Raw genomic sequence first — 19,240 nt, forward strand, 5'->3', positions numbered from 1 at the left:
TTGATGCTCAAGAAGTTGGTACATGTGTACGTACAAAGGGGCCTGGGTGCCCTTGTTGACAATTGAATGAAAAGCCAACAAGCAGGTGCAGCAAACTATTATGAAGGCTCATGAAATGTTAGGCTTTACCTCAAGAGGACAAGCACTAGCGTAGTTAAGTCTTGCTCTGATTGTACAGATGCTTGGTTAGACCACACCTGGAGGGTTGCATGCAGTTTTGTTTCCTTAATTCAGAAAGTTTGTTATTGCCATAGAGGGAATACAACAAATGTTCACCAGATTTGTTCGGGGGACGGCGAGATTGTCCAATCGAGAGAGATTGGACAAACTGAGCTTGTATTTTCTAGAATGAACGTACAAAATTAAAGGGATACACAGGGAAGAGGGATTCCCTGTTTGGGAATCTAGAACTAGGGTGCACAAGCTACAAATAAAAAGAGGGATGCCAATTAGGACGAAGATGCTTCTGCATTTTCTTAAAAAAAAAACTCAGTGGTGAATCTTTGGAATTGCCTACCCAGAGTTGTGGAGTTCAGTCTTTGACAGTTTTAGGATTATCAGTTGTGTAGAAGTGTTATAGGGATAGTATGGGTAAAAAGCTGTGTAATCAACTACAATTACTGAATGGTGTGGCTTCCTTCATAGGAACAGGCCACTGTCTACAAAACTTTGTTGAGCTTTCTCTACACCTTATCACCACATCATCAGGAAGTTAATCTCCTAAAAACTAAAGGCTACAGGCAAACCATGTGAAATTAACATTTTTGACCTGCAGCACCATCCAGTGGCATTTATGTTTTACTGCAGCTACTGACAGCCAAATGTCAAAAAAAAATGGACATCTAGGGCAGGGAACATGGCTTCCCCCTTAATTTACAAACAACAGTCTGCAATATTGCTGCTGTCACACAAGAGTTTATTATAACAGAAGTAGGAGCATCTTCTAGTCAATCTGTGCCAAGGATAACCATGCAAACAAGAGCATTTCTTCAGTTCTCAGAATACACAATTGAGACGATATAAATAGGTTATAGAAAAGATCTCCAGGCCCAGGCCTCGACAGAAAGCCTGACACCTTTTCGACATCAATTCCAAAAGTTAACAGGAATTGTGCAGCTATAACACAAAATGCAAATGAATAGAAACCAAACATGCTCTTTTTCTGAGATGATTGACAAATTTGCAAACAAGCAGTAGTGTTACAATAGACTTTTACTTTCTCCTATCTACACACTGACTAGGAAAGTTGTTACAAATGCTCTCATGCAAAAAAAAGTGCAAACTTGAGAATGCCAAGTCTTTGAATCCTTAATTATAAAGAACAATCCAAATATACAAAAGAATGTGTTAAGATCTATAGATGCACGGGCTGAGCTGGACTTGCACCTAAATCTTCTAAAATTTTTTTTAAAAATTTACTTGATCCAGTTATGGCCCTGTCCAAAAGAAAAACCAAGAATTATCAATCTGCCCAGTTTTATTACAAACTGATTACTGGAGTTTGGAATGGCCACCTTGCTGGAAAGCTGCAATCTTAATGTCAGTTCAGTCATTCTAAACGAGTGGCATTCCACCATAAATTCTTCAGTTAGAAGTGACCTTCACCTTTAACACCGAAACAAAGCAGTAAACAAGTCTTATTTTCAAATTACAGTTCGGTGTAACAAGTTTGGTGGAGAAGGTAGGAACGAACAGGTGAAGTGGATAACAAAACCGTTCAGATGGCATAGCTCCCACTTCTGGTTCCTGTGAAGGTTCAATGAACAACATGGTCAGCAATACCAGCAGCACCAGTCTAGAGGTGTCACTGCTCCAGGGGCAGGCTGGAGACTCCAGAAATCAAAGGGTCATTTCCAGGCAAGAAAAACCTGAGACCAAAACTATAAAATGCTCATGAGGATAACTGTTTCTCTCTCATTTGTTTCAAGGTTTTGTTATAAAAGTCAGATGTCAAGGGGTTTAAAAGGCCAATAATGACTAACAGTCAAGAATCATCCAACCAGGGAAGGAAGGGACTATTTGCTTTCTGATTGGTGCAAGGCGGCAGTGCGTCACAAGCATGGGCATATCAGGCAACCAATTCTGGAAGGGGTGGGGTGGCAGTGGGAGAATTGACAGCAACTCAAAGGGACCTGTAGGAGTGACTCCAATACAGCTGGCAACCCTACACTAGCCTCAAGCTGGGGTCACTCGACCACAGCAACCCAAAACAAAAATCATAAATAGGGCTACAATAACACATTCCTCTTGGCATCTTTTCCCCGAGGGTGTTGAAGCCTTAATACTCTGACCAACCTTAAGGCCAGTCCTTAACATAAAGAGAAGCATCTTATCCTAGAAAACTCAAGACATTTAGCAGGTCTCACCAGCTGCTGCTGGATCTCCACTTAGTGAAACATTTGGAGGCAAGTTCCCTTCTGTTTCAGACCCTGGGAGTCAAAGGACTTTTCCATCCAGGGGAACAGAAGTGGAAGTAATGCAACTGAAGATGCAATGTGCGACTTGAGATTCATTTGGATATCATTCCTCAGGTCCTGTTGAGTTTACAAAGTTTGAATTTTCCCCATTTATGTTACGTCTCCCTTTCACTGAATGCATTACTAGCTCAAACTAAATTCAGGTTTGGAGGTCCATTTTCAGATGATCAACAATACCCTTGACCCTTTGAGAACTGAACACTTAGTCACAAAGACATCCAATCAAAATACAAGTTACATTGCTGGAGTTCTTCAGGAGGTAACAATGATCCAGAGGAAGTAGAGTCCAGTCAAGGTTCCCATTGCCCCCAAAACCCCCCACCCCTTTCAAGTAAGGAGGGGGTTGCAGCTACTCTTTCTTCTTGCTGTCATCTGTGGTGGTTAGGACCTTCCTCCTCTGGCGGAGCATGTGGAAATAAAGCTGTGGAAAGACTGATTCACAAAGACGGAATTAGGAATATGGCAACAGGAAGAGGCCATTGTATTTCTTCATGCTATTTCATCACTGAATTAGCTCATGTCTGATCTGTGAACTAACTTCATTCCTTGATACTGTTAACTGGAATAAGTTGATCTCAGATTTACGATTAAAAAGTTACCTCGCATTATCTGTGAAGAGGATTTAGAATGTAAATGCCACCCTTTGTCAATATAAGTCAGTGTTCCCCAAGTTTGAGGAGACGGTCAACTTCTTTAAAACACTCCAACTACAGCACAGAGATAACAAAGTGTGGAGCTGGATGAACACAGCAGGCCAAGCAGCATCTTAGGGGCATGAAAGCTGAAAAAAAAACAAAACCTTTTTTTCCTGATGAAGGGTCTAGGCCCGAAACGTCAGCTTTTGTGCTCCTAAGATGCTGCTTGGCCTGCTGTGTTCATCCAGCTCTACACTTTGTTATCTCAGATTCTCCAGCATCTGCAGTTCCCAGTATCTCTCTCCCAACTATAGTACATTTCATTTTACATTTCTCCTGCTGCCAACTGGGGTTTAATATCAATTGTTTGGCTAAGTGGAAGGTATTCTTAAAGAAGGGTAGCAATGGCCGTCACGCACAAGTTATTTTAGACTCCCTACGAGCTCTACTCAGTTGTCCTCTTGCAGTTCATGCATTTAAAAGCTGTTTTCTGTTTGAAGCTTTACTCACCAATATTTTACACTCTTTGCTTCCTCAGTTTTTTTGGTAATTTCATCTGCACTTTTTACACACCTCTTTACAGTGCCTGCAGTATGAGGCCTTATATGTCACAACTGCTCTCTTTCCCTTACCATCTCCTTTAAGTCTGAGGTGTGCACAAGTGATGGCGGTGGTAGCATTGCTGGTTCTGCATACCCTAGACCCAGCCCTTTCTTGTGCTTGCTCTGAACCCTATTACTTAGTAGCCTCTTTCCACATTCTATTATTCTGTGAAACAAGTTTGCAATGCAACTGTATACTCAGCTTAACAGCTAAATCTATAGAACAGGAGCCTAGAATAGGTAATTCTGTCAAACAAGTTTGTTTCAAAGATCATGGCTGATCTGAATCTTCAAATTTCAATTTCCAGCCTCTTTACCCCTTAAACCTCTGTTCCGATTAAAACTCCATTCATCTCAGCCTTAACAACCCAGCCTGAAAGACCTGTGATAAAAGATTTTCAAAGATCATTACCCTCAATTTCTCACCTGTTTTGAAGGAGTGACTCCTTACTTTGAAATGATACCCTCTGGTCCTAGACTCTCCCACAAGAGGGAAATAATCTCTCTGCAACAACTGTTAAGCCCCCTACGAACTACGTATATTTTAAATAAGGTCTCTTCTCACTCTCCTAACTCAAATGGGTACAGGCACAACCTACTCAAAGCACACAATACCTGGGATTAACCCAGTGAACCTTCTTTGGACTGCCTCCAATACCAGCAAGTCTTTTCTTTGTTAAGGGCCACTAAGACTATTCAGTATTCCAGCTGTGGTCTGACAAGCTCCTTGTCTAATCTTAGCAAGCACTCCCTATTTTCATACTCCATTCCTGTTGAAATAAAGGCCAACATTCAATTTGCCTTCCCTGTCACGTGAACTTGAAAGTTAGTTTTTTGTGAATCATGGATGAGGACTCAAATCCTTGTGCTGTAGCTTTCTGCACTCTTTCTCCATTTAAATAATATTCAGCTCTTCTATTCTTTCTGCTGAAATACATAACCTCACATTTTCCTGCAAAATATTCCATCTGCCAAGTTTGACATTGTGGAGTACCGTAAATGAACAAGATGATAACTTACCTGGAATGTAGGAAATCATGACCAGGATCAGGACTGTGTAATAGTCAAAGGAGATATTAAACTTGTTTGGGAGGGTCACAGAATACAAGCCAGTCCTTCGAACATGAGGCAGGGCTGCATATATTGTAAGTAGCTCTCCAGTGACTCCCATTGGATACAGAACAATAAACAGCGTGTACCTAGATGGGTGGGAATAAGAGGGTTTTTACACAGAACCTTCAATTGATCGTTCCTTAAAGAATTGTACATGCCTAAAATTTCAGGGTTAGGGCCCACACCAGCAGTGGAGGTGGGACACAGTCTGCTCCCACCCCTGTTAAGCCTGCCAACATTGACTCTGATCCCAACGTTAGATTACGCACACCCCTCACAGATATAGTGAATGGAAGCTGATAGAAATGTAGCAAATCTCCAGATAGGTATGCACTTTCTGTGATGTGATGGATACAAGTATTCTGGTCATGTACACTAGGTCCCAATGCAGACCTCCCCAGACGAATGCAGATGATTCCATCTCATTATTTCATCAAGCAGCAGGGGAGATCTCCCAGTGACCTGACCAATGGTCATCCCTCTTTCAAACAAATTGTCATGATAGAAGCAAAGAAAGCTGATTGGCAGAGAACATCTCATTGCTGTTCGTGGTAGCTTACTATTGTGCAAATTAGCAGTTGTAATTCCTACACTGCTACAGTAGCCACACGTAAAGGCTGCTTCAGTGACTGTCATGTGCTGTGGGGCATAGATAGAGATTGTCAGTTTTGCTGTTTGAGGGCAAGCTCCCCCCCACCACCCCTGACACGCTTGCTGGATCTTAGGTTTTGGGACTGTTGATCTGACAGCCTAGGAACAGGCAACTTACAAGGTACTGCAAAGAATTTACAGCATAGTTCCAAGCCATTTGGATAAACCGACCTGTGCCTCCTCTCACCATTCTCCAATCCACCTCAAGATATTTAACAGGACAGGAAATTAAAAGTAGACCATTAGACCCATCAAGCCTGCTCTACAACTTAATACATCATTGTTGATGAAACACTTCAATGCCTTTTACAGCCCTCATCCCCATAACCTTTTACGCCATTACTAATCAGAACTATATATTCTCTACTTTAAACATAGTCAATGACAACCTTCACAGCTCTGAGGTAGAGAACTTCAAAAGATTCAAAATTTTTAAGTAAACAAAACACATTCTCATCTCAGTCCTCATTGACCTTCCCCTAATGCCCCCAGTTCTAGATTCCCCAACCAGGGAAAACATCTTATGCCCACCCTGCCTATCGCTCTAAATATTTTATATATTTCAATGAGGTCACCTCTCAGTCCTTAGAACAGGGGAATACAATTTTTTTCCCCCCAATGGACAAATCTGGGGAACCTTCGCTATGCTTCCTTTGTGGCAATAATACCTTTCCTGAGGTAAGGTGACCAAAACTGCACATACCGCTCCAAGCTCTTATAGAAACTTAGCCAAGCAGTCACTGGTTACACTTAGACAGCTCAAACAAAGCCTTTGTCCAGCAGGTGGAGAAAAGCTGCCACTCTTCAGTATCAAGAAAATTGTTTTCACATCTTCCTTTTTAAGAGTCAAATCTTTGCCTCATTAAAAATGTCACTACTAGGACCCCTTTTGAATTTTCCATGTTTTGTCTACAGCTACCCACTTAGACAAGTCACAAACACAGAATGCTAAGTATAGGTCCAATCACATTAGCTCAGGCAATAAAATCATTGTACTGTCCCATCCACATCAGAAAAGGTCCAAGTCTCCTCTGTGCACACAGGGAACCAAAGATTCAAGTTGGGTCAAACGGCAGTCCGACTTATGGGGGCTCTAGACCCAAGTTATTCTCAGCGAACAGATGGAGGTTCTTGGCTTCAGAGGTGATGATGCCTGACTGATCTGATGGCAGTCACTCAAGTTCAATAAAAAGGTTTTGTTTTTGGATAGAAGCAGATTCTACAGTGGTAGAAATGTGAACCTTGCCAATACGAGAAGCACTGAAACAGGAAAAGGCATGCAATTATATAATAGTGTGTTCCACAAATATCGAATGACTTTCAAAGTCTTACAACAATCAAGTACTTTTAAGTGTAGTCACTGCTTGTAATGGAGGAAGTGCAAAAGCCAAATCATTTGGGGGTAGCGGTAATAAATCTCACAAATGGCACATAATAATGACCAATATTGGCTTTTATTACATTTACGGAGGAATAAATATTGGAGGAACACTGGTGAATACCATTCCTGCTTGATGTGAATTAATGCCCTAGGATCCCACAGTCAGATGTGTTTGTGATTTCAAACACCAGTGAGCCCTCAATACTGGACAGGAGCATTGGCCTAATTTGTGCTTAGTCCTTGGAGGTACTCAAACCCAGAATCTTGTGATCTTGATGAGCCACCCATCAAGCCACAGCTAGATAAAAACGCAGCATTTTATTTCTATGTTGATGGGATACAATACAATGAGAGTGTTAAGCAGCATTAGCACTGTTACAGTACAACTGGATTGAATGGCAGTACTTTGAAAGCAGATAATTACTTAAAAAGATATGTGGCAGATACAGCCCATTATCTGCTGCCAAGATCATACAATCACAAAAGGGGCTGTGGTTAAGATCAACCAATTTCCTACAACTTTTACTTGTGACTCCAACAAGCTGTCTGTCTGCCCAGCTGATGTCATGCTCCAGGATCTTCACTCTGCAAGTCATGCAAGGGCACGTGAATTGTCCATAAGAGTTTTGGCTGGTGAGGGGTGGGGTCACCTCCCATTCTATTGCTATCAAGTTTGGAAATGGCAAGTCGATGAGGTAGAATGAGCTAGTGGGACAACGGATCAGAAATTGAGTGGCACATCCAGGGCACTGTCAGGATGTTTTGACAGGCATTGTGGCTAGTCAGTTGATGGGGTCTTGGGGGTGAAGAGGGGTGGGGCCTCACAATATAAAGCTCCACCATGAGTTAAAGGCAAGTTAAAGCACAAATGACTTAAGTAAATAAAGACTGGGATCCCTCACCTACATCATTTCCCCACCCCAGAGAAAACACATGCAGAAAGGAGCACTCGTTCAGTAGTTAATGTTAGACTGTTGCCACATGGATGAACAAAGCGGTCAACGGCCAGTTTTCAAAGGCAGCAGATACTTCGATATTCCACAGAACAGCAAGTGGCCAGGAAGTTAGGTAATTCCACCATCGCACACACATGCACAAAAATAACTGCTGTCTTACAGCATCTCTTTGCCAATGAGGTGAGAGTTATATTGTCATTAAGAGACGGTGGGAAACTTCCACCCCACAGCCACCTTTTCCCGGACGAGTTGCAAATGGCTGCAAAGACAAGTAAAGAAAAGCAAAAGGCAAATGCTTGGAAATTCACAGCACGATGTCAGCACCTAAAGAAAAAGCAAGAGAATACCTCAGGCAGAGACCGTCCTTCAAGAAAATCTGCTCTCAGGATTTTAATCCATTTCTTCTCCAGTGGCCAGCAAACCTGTGAATTTTAATCTGTCTGGTTGTCAATCCAGACAGTCAATTTCTCTTGACAAAAGTAAGTTGCAACATGTAGTAGGTTTAGGGAGGTAATATTGACAAATCCACTGACCCACAAATTTGTTTTACTGAATTCTTGCCCTCAAATTGTACTATATATTTTGGGGATTAAAGAGTTTTTAAAAAAGGCACTTAAAAACCTTTTCATACAGCTCAGCTGTGATGTGATATTAAAGCATGCTACACAAATACATGTTATGATCTCATGCTGATGGACACCTCTTCTGTTGAAAGCTATCACTAACCATTTCGACATTTGAGGAGAATACAGCAAAGTGACTAAAGGGTACGTGAGTATTCCACAAAGTTAATGCCTTGACCATTACTCCCACATGGGCTTGATTGCTTTTAAAAATTGTACTCTGGATTTAGGTGTTGCCAGCAGGGCCAGTATTCATTGCCTGTCCCCAATTACCCTTAGCTACAGGAGGCTTTGAGATGTAGGGATAGCGACATGATGTTGGGACAAGGGTTCCAGGATTTTAACCCAGTGATACTGGAGGAATAGCGATATTTTCCCCCCAGACAGGATGGTGTGGGGCTTGAAGGGGAACTTGTAGCTGGTGGCATTCCCATGTATCAGCTCCCCTCAGCCTTTAGGAGGTGGAGGATCACTGGTTTGGAAGATACTACTGAAGTTGGTGAGTTGATGGTACACACTGTTGCCATTGCTAAGCAGTGGAAGAGGAAGTAAGTGGTTAAAGATGGTGGATTGGGTGCCATTCAAGTGGGTTGCTCTGTGCTGGATGATGTCAAACTTTTGAGTGCAGCCCCAATAACACTCATTCAGGCAAGTGGGGAGCATTCCATCACACTCCAGACTTGCCTTGTAGGTGGCCATCATATCTAAAACAAAAATCAGCACTTGGTTCAACACCCAGAACAAAGTCAAGGTTGATAGTTAACAACTGTGCTAAATACTTATCCATAAAAGCAACTGGAGAATCCCCAGTGATCCCTACGCACACAAGTTTGTGTTCGTTTTCAAAGCTGATGGCCCTTATTCTACCAATTATCTTGTATGAACACTTAAATGGTCAGCAGGCTATTTGACCAAGGCGGCATCACACCCAGGACCAATTGCATCATGGATCAAAGTGCACTTCCACCAGTAGCCACTGGGGAAGTATAATAGTCTAATGTTTGATAGGGTCAAAAAGAGACATACTAGAAATGTTTCACATTAACTGTTGTTTCTCTGTTTCTCAGTGGACATGCGGTTTACATTTACATATAAACCGTCACTTCCATGCTACTGCATGGAAAGAATGAGTTAGTAAACCAGGATTTCTCTGGTCAAGAGATTTCTTACCTGGCCCATTTGATCACATAGGGGAGATGGTTCAGGAGGCTGAAGGTGTAAAAGGAATAGCGTACAATCTCAGTGAGTGTCCATGCAGTGACAAATAAGAGCACACTGTCCTCACTCTGTACCTTAGGGCAGATAAAGAAAAACGGAATAAAAAAAAGTTACCAGCAGCAGCACATCATACCAAGACTGAGATTTACCAAGTTTTCATACAGTATTCGCACAAACTAGACTGTGATGTGACAATTATGACACTGGACTTGTTCTCTGTCTTTATAAAGACAATTTGATGTCATTATGATACTAGAGAAAGATTTCTCTAATAACTTTAACATTTACTCTTTCCTCTTGGCTCTCCCCAACTCTTCCTGATATTTATCCAGATCCCCTCAAAGATTGTTGAAATTGCTTCCAACATCCTTTCAGTTGCATTCCAGATAATTAATCTTTGCATTAAGAAACCACATCTGTCCCAAGAAGGTCATATTAGTGTTGCTTGAAATCTTGCATTCAAAAAAGGAGGAATGATGTCTAGCTTTCAAGTTCATTTGCATTTCTGAGTGCTGAGGACTAGAAACCATTGAGGTGAATAGTTCAGGGCATTAAAAGAGTACTAGGCAGAAAATGCCTGTTGGCATCACTGGCTTACTTTGCTAGGCAAGTCGGAACAGTTCCTAAGAAATCATGCAATGCATAGGTTTATTCAGGGAGAAGGTGGTCACAGCAGCAGAAGTGTTATTGCACGATGTGCTGAAAGCGATAGTTTGAGTTAATGTGAAATCAATAGAGAAAAGCTCTAGAAAGAAAAATAAACAAGCAACCGTTAACAGAAAGAAATCAGCACTGAGCCAATGTATAGAAATCGGACAAGAATATAAACACATTACAACCATACCCATTGAACAAGGAGGTTTAGCATGGAGGCAGGTGACTCCTCACTGAGGTTGGAACAGCTGTAGTGAAAGGTTTGAATCTTTATTTGCTACAGGAATAAGATTTTTAAATAGTTCATGTATAGTTGTAATATGGGTCATTTTTCTCATTTTGTGTAATGAACATTTATGATCTCTATTACAGCCTCTTGTGAATATGTTCAATGAAGGAGGGTAAACAAAGAAAATGTGGTCTGTGAAGCAAGATCTCACTATTTGTCCAGCATGATTAGCAACAGGGATTATAAACAAACACTGGCTTTTTTGGTGCCAAACTGCTGTGTGGGGAACATTACAGTATTGGACATACACACAGCTTAGACGAAATTTTGCTCAGGATTACATCTACTAGAGTTTAGAATACAGAGGGAAGACCTTATAAACTCTAACAGGACTAGACAAGGCAACAAAGAATACTCCCAATGACCAGGCAGTATACGATTGGGGTCTAAGTATATGGGTAGGTCAGCTAGCACTGACAAGAGGAAAAAAGTGACTTCACCCAGAGAGAGGAGAGTCTGTGGAACTGTGCCATGGAAAGCAGTTGAGGCCAAAACATTTAATGTCTGATAAGGAGTTAGATCTAACTATGGCTAAAGGAATTAAAGGTATGAGGAACAGGGCAGAGTTGGATGCCCAACCATGATCATGTTGAGTGGTGGAGCAGATTTGAAAGGCCAACTAGCCTGTTCCTATTTTCTACACTTAAAGTATAGAAGGAGGCCATTTGACCCATCATGCCTTTAAACCTGCTCCTATCTTCCATATTTCTATGTAAAACAGAGCTGATAAGGAGAAGGGGGAAAAACGGTCTTCAACTCTTCAGAGGACTGTGCTGGTGATTCCAGTCCCACATTGCTGACTCCTAATGCAAGATGTCCAGCTGCAAAGGCAGGCAGAAACAAAAAAACTTGCATTCAATATAACAAATCATCATAATCACTGCAATGGGTGGGGCAGAGGGTTGCAAAGTGATGGAAGAGAAATCTGTTGTCCCTTCGAGGTGATACAGCTCACAGGCTGAAGCGATGCAGCACTTACAACCTCAATATATTTATTTACAGCTAACAGTCTTCTTTGCAGGACTGTAAGAAGTTTTTTGCACAAACAATACCTCAGGAGAAAAGACATACAATGTTGGTTGTGGGGTTGCTATGGGTAAGGACACATTTAACTTTTGTTTGAAGTGTCAGAGCATCTTTTATTGTCTGGTTCTGCCCACTCACCATTCAGATCTCAACAGTTATTTTGTTCCTTAAACTCAAAAGGCACGTAGTGGCACTTCAATCTACCAAGAGGTACCTCCTCTTAATTCTTTCCACACAGTTTCCACTGTTCTGAGACAAGCCTGGAGAATGTATTGTCCCATGTTCAGAACCTGGCCTGTTAATTGCAAAAGTAAATAAAGATACTGCAATGGAGCTCAGTATCAGAACGGACAGAGAAGGAGACAGGGTGGGGAAAGTGGTAACCTTTTCTGTTACTGAACAACACTGGTAGTGATCAATAGTAAACCCCAAATAAAAACTGGGTAAGTATTTTTAACAAACAAGTTATGGGCTTTCTAAAATCAAAATATTCATTAATAACAATGATCACAGTCCCAAATTTCCCATTTTACCTGTTTGACACTGTGTGTTACTGCCCATGTTAAAAACACCCGCGACATCACCTGGAACCCAGTCAGGACAACAGAGGATGGAACGATTCCTGCAAAACACCAACTCGCATTACCAAAATCCCTTTAACAGGAGGTAGAGAAGCATTTCAACTTGCTTCAGGAGGGGCATAAATTCAAACTGAACCACGCACTAAGGAGCATGCTCAATAATTTAAAGAGCTCAATTTAGGTGGGAGTTAAAGGGAGAATGCAGGTATTGGGGGGCCTCCACTAGCCAAGGACACAACTGCCAATAGTGTAGTGTTGGTGACGGCATAGTGGCAATTGTAACTGAAAGACAAATCAAAACTAGTGTTTAGGAACAGGGATTCAAATCTCATCACAACAGCTGGTGAACTCAAATTCAGTTGAGATATTTGGGAATTAAAAGCTAGAATCTTTAATGACCATGAAACTACTAGCAGCTAGAACAATCTGATTCATTAAAAATGTTCTTGGAGAGGGATATCTGCCATCCAGCCAGTCTGGGCTACATGGCCCAGCAACCCATTAAATTTAAGAGCAAATAGGGATGAGTACAAATGCTGACATTTCCAGTAATGCGTTGGAGGCCTGAGATCTCAAATCCTGCAGGAATATCCCATAAGGCTATCCTAGAACTAAGATACTAGCTTGAACTAGTCAGAATTACAATGGTAAAAACAAGGACACCATTCCATCATTCCTGCAACCCTCTGAATTGGATTCAGTGTCAGGTGTTAGCTTTAGTACTAAATTTTAGGATTAAAGTAGCCTCCTACCCCATTGCCGACTGAAAATATTCTCCTTCAGTTATCTGTCCAAATCCTTGGAGACACTGACACAGCAAAAAGAAAAAAAGTGAGCAATTACTGATTGTAACCACTGTTTGGCCACCTCTGGAAGGTCTGTCCTGCAAGTGGGATTGTCACCATCCTTTGGATATGTACTATGTTCTTGGACATATCATGATTTCAGATTGAGGCCAGGATTGCAAGTGGGGTCACAAACTGTGAAGTAGCAATTCCCACCCTGGAGCTGATGAGATGTAATAGTACTCACTCTCTAACAGGGAGTCCAGGAAGTACTGTTTTCCAGATATTATCATATTTGATTAGTCTGTAGCACAGCACTCCCAACTTGGCATATTTCTCCGGAAAGAATTAAGCAGGACTTTGCAGGGTCAATAGGACAGTTTGTGCCGTTGCTGTTTCTGGCAGAGGTCATTGCTGAGTTGTCCATCTAGTTTCATTTAAGTATAGCAGTTTGACAAAATTGAGTGGCTTGCTGAGCCACTTCAGACAGCAGTTAAGAATGAACAACATTGCCGTCGTACATAGACGAGACATAAAAGTTTGAGAGATTTCCTTCACTAAAAAAAGGATATTCATGAATCAAATGGGTTTTTACAGTCAATAAATGGGTTACATGGTCATTAAACATATGCCATGGTGGGATCAGAGCCCACCCGAGAACATTAGCTGGTGATCTGTATTATCAGGCCATCATTACTGCAACATCACTGCCTCCATTCTTGGATTTTCTGTGAATCTTCCTCCTAAGCTTTTCCCTATCTTGAAAGTTAATGCGTCAGGATGTAGGACACTAACACAGGGAATCAAATACTTTTCATTTTTAATCACCTGCTCTCAAAATCCTCCACTCCAAGGTCAGACTGCATCTGCTGTTAGTGTGCATCAAACTTTAAGTTCTGCATTAGCAGTGTACCTCAGCTACAAAACTTCTGCTGCACCAGCACTATATGGTTTTTGAAATAGCTGCTCCTGCAGGCTCTGAGCGAGCACAAAAACCTGCAACGCAGCGCATGTCCCCACCCTGGTGGAACTTCGTTCAGATGACCTGTAATACATGTTTGGCTAAAATTTCAGAGATGGCCCCTCTATCTTGTTAGGCTGTTCGAAACCCAGCTCAAGGTGACAGAGTTAATGCACAGCATCGTGTGACATTGATATTGTGCATCCTTATGCCAATTCACAATTCTATTTTCTAGGATATCGCTGGGAATGACAGTCACAACATTGTGATTAAATGTGAAGTTATCCACTTGGTAGGAATAAAATGCAGATGAGGAAAAAAATGGGGGTTTTGGGACGAGTTGATATCCAGAGGCGCCTGGGTGTCCTTGTTAATCAAAAGTATGAATTAACTGGATACTAAAAAGCTAGCCTGCAGATAAGCAAATAATTAGGAAGGCAAATGGCCTGTCAGCCTTCATTGCAAGGGGCCACAGGACTAGGGGTCTCCATATGTCTGTATAGAGTCCATAAGACCATAAGATATAGGAGTGGAAGGCCGGCCGTTCGGCCCATCGAGTCCACTCCGCTGTTTAAATCATGGCTGATGGGCACTTCAAGTCCACTTCCCTGCACTCTCCCTGTAGCCCTCGATTCTTTGCACGATCAAGAATTTATTGATCTCTGCCTTGAAGGCATCTAATGTCCCAGCCTCCACTGCGCACCGTGGCATTGAATTCCACAAGCCCACCACACTCTGGCTGAAGAAATGTCATCATCTCATTTCAGTTTTAAATTTACCCCCTCGAATTCGAAGGCTGTACCCACAGGTCCTAGTCTCCCCGCCTAACGGAAACAACTCCCTAGCATCCACCCTTTCTAAGCCATACATTATCTAGCAAGTTTCTATTAGATCTCCCCTCAACCTTCTAAACTGTAGTGAGTACAATCCCAGGATCCTTAGCCATTCATCATATGTTAAACCTACCATTCCAGGGATCATCCTTGAGAATCTCCGCTGGACACACTCCAGGGCCAGTTATGTCCTTCATGAGGCGAGGGGCCCAAAATTGGACACAGTATTCTAAATGGGGCCTAACTAGAGCTTTAGAGTCTGGTGAGGCTGCCTACAGCCTGGTATTTTCATTGCCTTAAGGAAGGATACATTTCCCACTGAAGGAATGCAATAGAGGTTAACCCTGAAGTTGCAGGACTGTCTTAGGGGTTGACAAAATTGGGCCAATATTTGGAGTTTCCTAGAGTGAGAGGATCTCACTGAAATTAACAAAATTCTCCACAGGATGTCGCTTGAGAAGGAGGATGACTTGTTTCCACGCAAGGGGCTGCAGGTCCTAACGTGACTACACAGTCCAATTCTGGATTTTCACACCCTGCCACAGGTGGGGCTAGGTGACTGGGACACTGACTTTGCATGCTTCTTTCATAGTATGCACTTGGTCCATTGGAGATGCTCGAGATGGTTGGCAATTTCATGGATGCTTCTTCTCCCATTTGGGTATTTTGGACATGAGTTTGGAGGAGATATTGCATGATTTCAGGGAGGCTTTGAGGAGATCCTTGAAATATCTTGGTAAGCACTTGCACAATGGAACTTGAGTAGAAACAGCCTGTTTTGGAAGATTCATCTAGCTTATTAACAGTATTACCTTGATACTAGTGATATTGAGCAATCCTACCACTGGGTTTGCAGAAACATCACTGGTTACGTTTCTGCAGGGATCTGTGATGTCTGCTGAACATTGTCCAAGTCTCCAATGACATTGAAGGGCAGGTAGCACTACTGTCCTGCATACCATAAACTTGGTGCTGACTTTAGTATTGTTATCAAATATTCTCTTGTAAACCGATCAAGGATGTGCTGGCACACTGGTAGCGAAGTTGAGCTTAAATCACTTAAGTAGGCTGTTGTTGAAAGAGAGGGTCCCAAAGTATGAGAATGCATCCAAATTGCCCAGTAGCTTGTTGCTGAACTTGATAGCCAAGGGATGGGTTGCTTAGCAGCAAGTTCGAAGAAATTAGTCTTAGTGCTTTAGTCTCAGATACAAATTTTCTTAAAACACCTCCAAAAAATATATTAAATGATGGTTTGGACCTTGGTCCATGAACACGTGTACACGAATTATCTAGTACTGCAATTCTTGGCAGCAATTTCAAACCGGAGGAAACAGTTGAACAGCTTCTCATTTGTCCACTAGTGAAGATTCATGCACACTGACTGGTGAGTTCTGACAAGGAAGACAAAGGGTGCTGATGTGATACTCTGCTTGCTTGGTCTGGTTTCCCTGTGTACTGGATCTGTGGTGATCTTTTGGTGTGTATCAAGTTAAGTTAATGTCCACTGTGCTTCTTGCTGAAGAGAATCCACAATGTGACTCCTATATGAGTGCTTCAGCCCTGGGAAAAGATGGAGGAAGATTTTTGCATTCCAGCTGTAACATAGTAGATGCAGAGGATATCTGCCCTGCCTGCTAAGCCTAGAATCAGGTGACACTCAATGAGGAGTAGGGCATTGAAGACTGGGAGATGAAACTTTTTAACTCAGTGAATATTTGGAATTCTATCCTAGATGACTGTGGAAACTCAATGAAGATATTCAAGATGGAAAATGTACAGATTTCTGGATCAGGCAGATTCTTCGCTTGCGAAGATCAGTTGGGAAGAGATTCATCAGCGATTTTGTTGGCACAACCGTTGGTGGCTGTAGAGTCCTATTCTGGACCTGCAGATCCTGGGACAGTGCGGGCAGGGGAATGCTCCTGACAGCAGGGCTTGAGAGGAGGGCTCCTTCCCGGTTTCCGTCTGTCCTCTGCAGCTGCTCCTTGAACATTCAAACTGCTCCGTCACCGTCATAGTTTTCTTCCCCCATGCGTCCCTGTCAGAGGCCAGCTTTTGCCATTCCGTTGAGGCAATGCCAGCCTGAGACAGCTGTTGCTTCAGTTGGTCCTTGTAGTGCTTGCGCGAGGCACCGCGGTTTCTTTTGCTGTCGCAGAGTTCCCCGAAGAACACTGTCTTGGGTATTCTGGTGTTGTCCATCCACGATACGTGACCCGACCATTGAAGTTGCTTCAGGAGAAGGGGCGCTTCGATGCTGGGGAGCCGGGCCTTTTCCAGCACCTCGTTGTTAGAGACACGGTCCTGCCAGGTGATGCCCAATACAGAGCGGAGGCAACGCTGGTGGAATCGTTCCAGCAGCTGCATCTGTTTCTGATACAGAACCCAGGCCTTGGAGCCATAGAGCAGTGTGATGACGACCGCGGCCTTGTAAACCTGGATTTTTGTTGACATGCTTAGAGTAGTTTCCTCATACACACTTCTGCAGTCGCCTGAAGGCACTACTTGCTTTCGCAAGGCGATTGTCGTTGTCTCCTGTGACTGTAGCATCATTGGAGATTATGCTTCCCAGGTATGTGAAACGTTCAACCATGTTGAGGGGGTGGCCGTTGATCGAGATGGGTTGTATGCGCTGCAGGGTAGCTTCTGATACAGGATCTCCGTCTTCTTCCGACGGATTGTCCAAAAGCCTTTGCAGCTTCAGAGAAGCGCGTCACTGCAGTTTGTAGCGCATCTTCTGAGAGAGAGTAGGATGCAGTCATCCGCATACAGCAGCTCCATGATGGGCTCCCGTGTTGTCTTCGCGCGAGTGAGGAAGCAGCGCAGATTTAAGATATTGCCATCCGGGCAGAAGTGAATGTAGATGCTGTTCGTGAAGCCATCCTTCGCTTCCTGCAGCATCATGTTGAAGATGATGGCGAAAAGCATTTGATGCCAAGATGCAGCCCTGCTTGACGCCGTTGCTGATGGGGAACAGGTGTGATAGGTCACCGTTATATTTCACCTTGCCGCTCTGACCTTTATGAAGTTGCTGTAGGATGGTTAATAGCTTGGGAGGGCATCCGAGCTTCCCCAGGATTTTCCAGAGACCGTTGCGGCTGACAGTATCGAAGGCTTTGGTGAGGTCAATGAACGCTGTGTACAGTCCAACTTTCTGCTCACGGCATTTCTCCTGAAGTTGGCATAGTGCAAAGGTCATGTTGGTTGTGCCTCTTTGCTCTAAAACCACATTGCAGAGGACAACCTGACAGAAAGGCAATGGTGGGAATCAGTCTGTCCAAGAGGATTCTGGAGAGAATCTTCCTGGCCGTAGACAGCAGAGTGACACCTCTGTAGTTTGAACAGTCCGATTTCTCACCCTTGTTCTTATACAGGGAGACTATCACAGATTCACATAGATCAGCTGGCACCTCACCCTGTTCCCAAGAGTGCAAATAGGTTGGTGAGTTCGTTCAGGAAAATGGACAGATTTCTGGATGATGCAGGGTAATGCAATGATTTGCTTGAATAGCAGTTGACAGGTCAAATAGGCTACTTTCTCTCCCATTTCCTACTGTCTTAACAAATGAGATCCAACATTATTTTGTCAAACCTGATTCTTCTAGTTAGCTAACTAAACTAGAGTGTTTAAAAAGATAATGGGAACTGCAGATGCTGGAGAATTCCAAGATAATAAAATGTGAGGCTGGATGAACACAGCAGGCCAAGCAGCATCTCAGGAGCACAAAAGCTGACGTTTCGGGCCTGGACCCTTCATCAGAGAGGGGGAGAGGGAACTGGAATAAATAGGGAGAAAGAGGGGGGGGGGGGGGGGGGGGGGGGGGGGAGGCAGACCGGAGAAAAGATGATAGGTGGAGAGAGTACAGGTGGGGAGGTAGGGAGGGGATAGGTCAGTCCAGGGAAGACGGACAGGTCAAGGAGGTGGGATGAGGTCAGTAGGTAGATGGGGGTGCGGCTTGGGGTGGGATGAAGGGATGGGTGAGAGGAAGAGCCGGTTAGGGAGGCAGAGACAGGTTGGACTGGTTTTGGGATGCAGTGGGTGGGGGGGGGGGGGGGGGGGGGGGGGGGGGGAAGAGCTGGGCTGGTTGTGTGGTGCAGTGGGGGGAGGGGATGAACTGGGCTGGTTTAGGGATGCAGTAGGGGAAGGAAGAGTGAGGGATGTGCTGGACATGGCCCAGGTGAACTGAAGGTTGGGGTGGAAGATGTTGGTGAAGTGGATGGACTGTTCGAGCTCCTCTGGGGAGCAAGAGGCGACGCCGATACAGTCAGTGTACTGGAGGAAGGGGTGGGGTTTGGGGCCTGTGTAGGTGCGGAAGAGGGACTGTTCCACGTAACCTACAAAGAGGCAGGCATAGCTGGGGCCCATGGCCACCCCCTTAGTCTGTAGGGAGTGGGAGGAGTCAAAAGAGAAGTTGAGGGTGAGGAAGAGTTCAACTAGGCGGATGAGGGTGTCGGTGG

General features: G+C 43.5%; 1 protein-coding gene across 2 annotated transcripts in view; it reads right to left on the minus strand.

Moving 5' to 3' along the window:
- Positions 1-899: 899 nt before the first annotated feature.
- hacd2 (3-hydroxyacyl-CoA dehydratase 2) overlaps positions 900-19,240 on the minus strand; it is a 33,344-nt gene continuing 15,003 nt past the window's right edge. For both annotated transcript variants that reach the window (XM_048534557.1, XM_048534555.1), the window contains exons 4-7: positions 12,159-12,247; positions 9,609-9,730; positions 4,735-4,913; positions 900-2,909 (exon numbers count right to left, since the gene is read on the minus strand). In XM_048534557.1, coding sequence (XP_048390514.1) covers positions 2,827-2,909; positions 4,735-4,913; positions 9,609-9,730; positions 12,159-12,206 — 432 coding nt within the window. In that variant the 5' untranslated portion in view covers positions 12,207-12,247 and the 3' untranslated portion in view covers positions 900-2,826. The remainder of the gene's footprint in view (positions 2,910-4,734; positions 4,914-9,608; positions 9,731-12,158; positions 12,248-19,240) is intronic.

The sequence above is a fragment of the Stegostoma tigrinum genome, chromosome 7 (genome assembly GCF_030684315.1).
Source record: "Stegostoma tigrinum isolate sSteTig4 chromosome 7, sSteTig4.hap1, whole genome shotgun sequence".
Taxonomy (NCBI): Eukaryota; Metazoa; Chordata; class Chondrichthyes; order Orectolobiformes; family Stegostomatidae; genus Stegostoma; species Stegostoma tigrinum.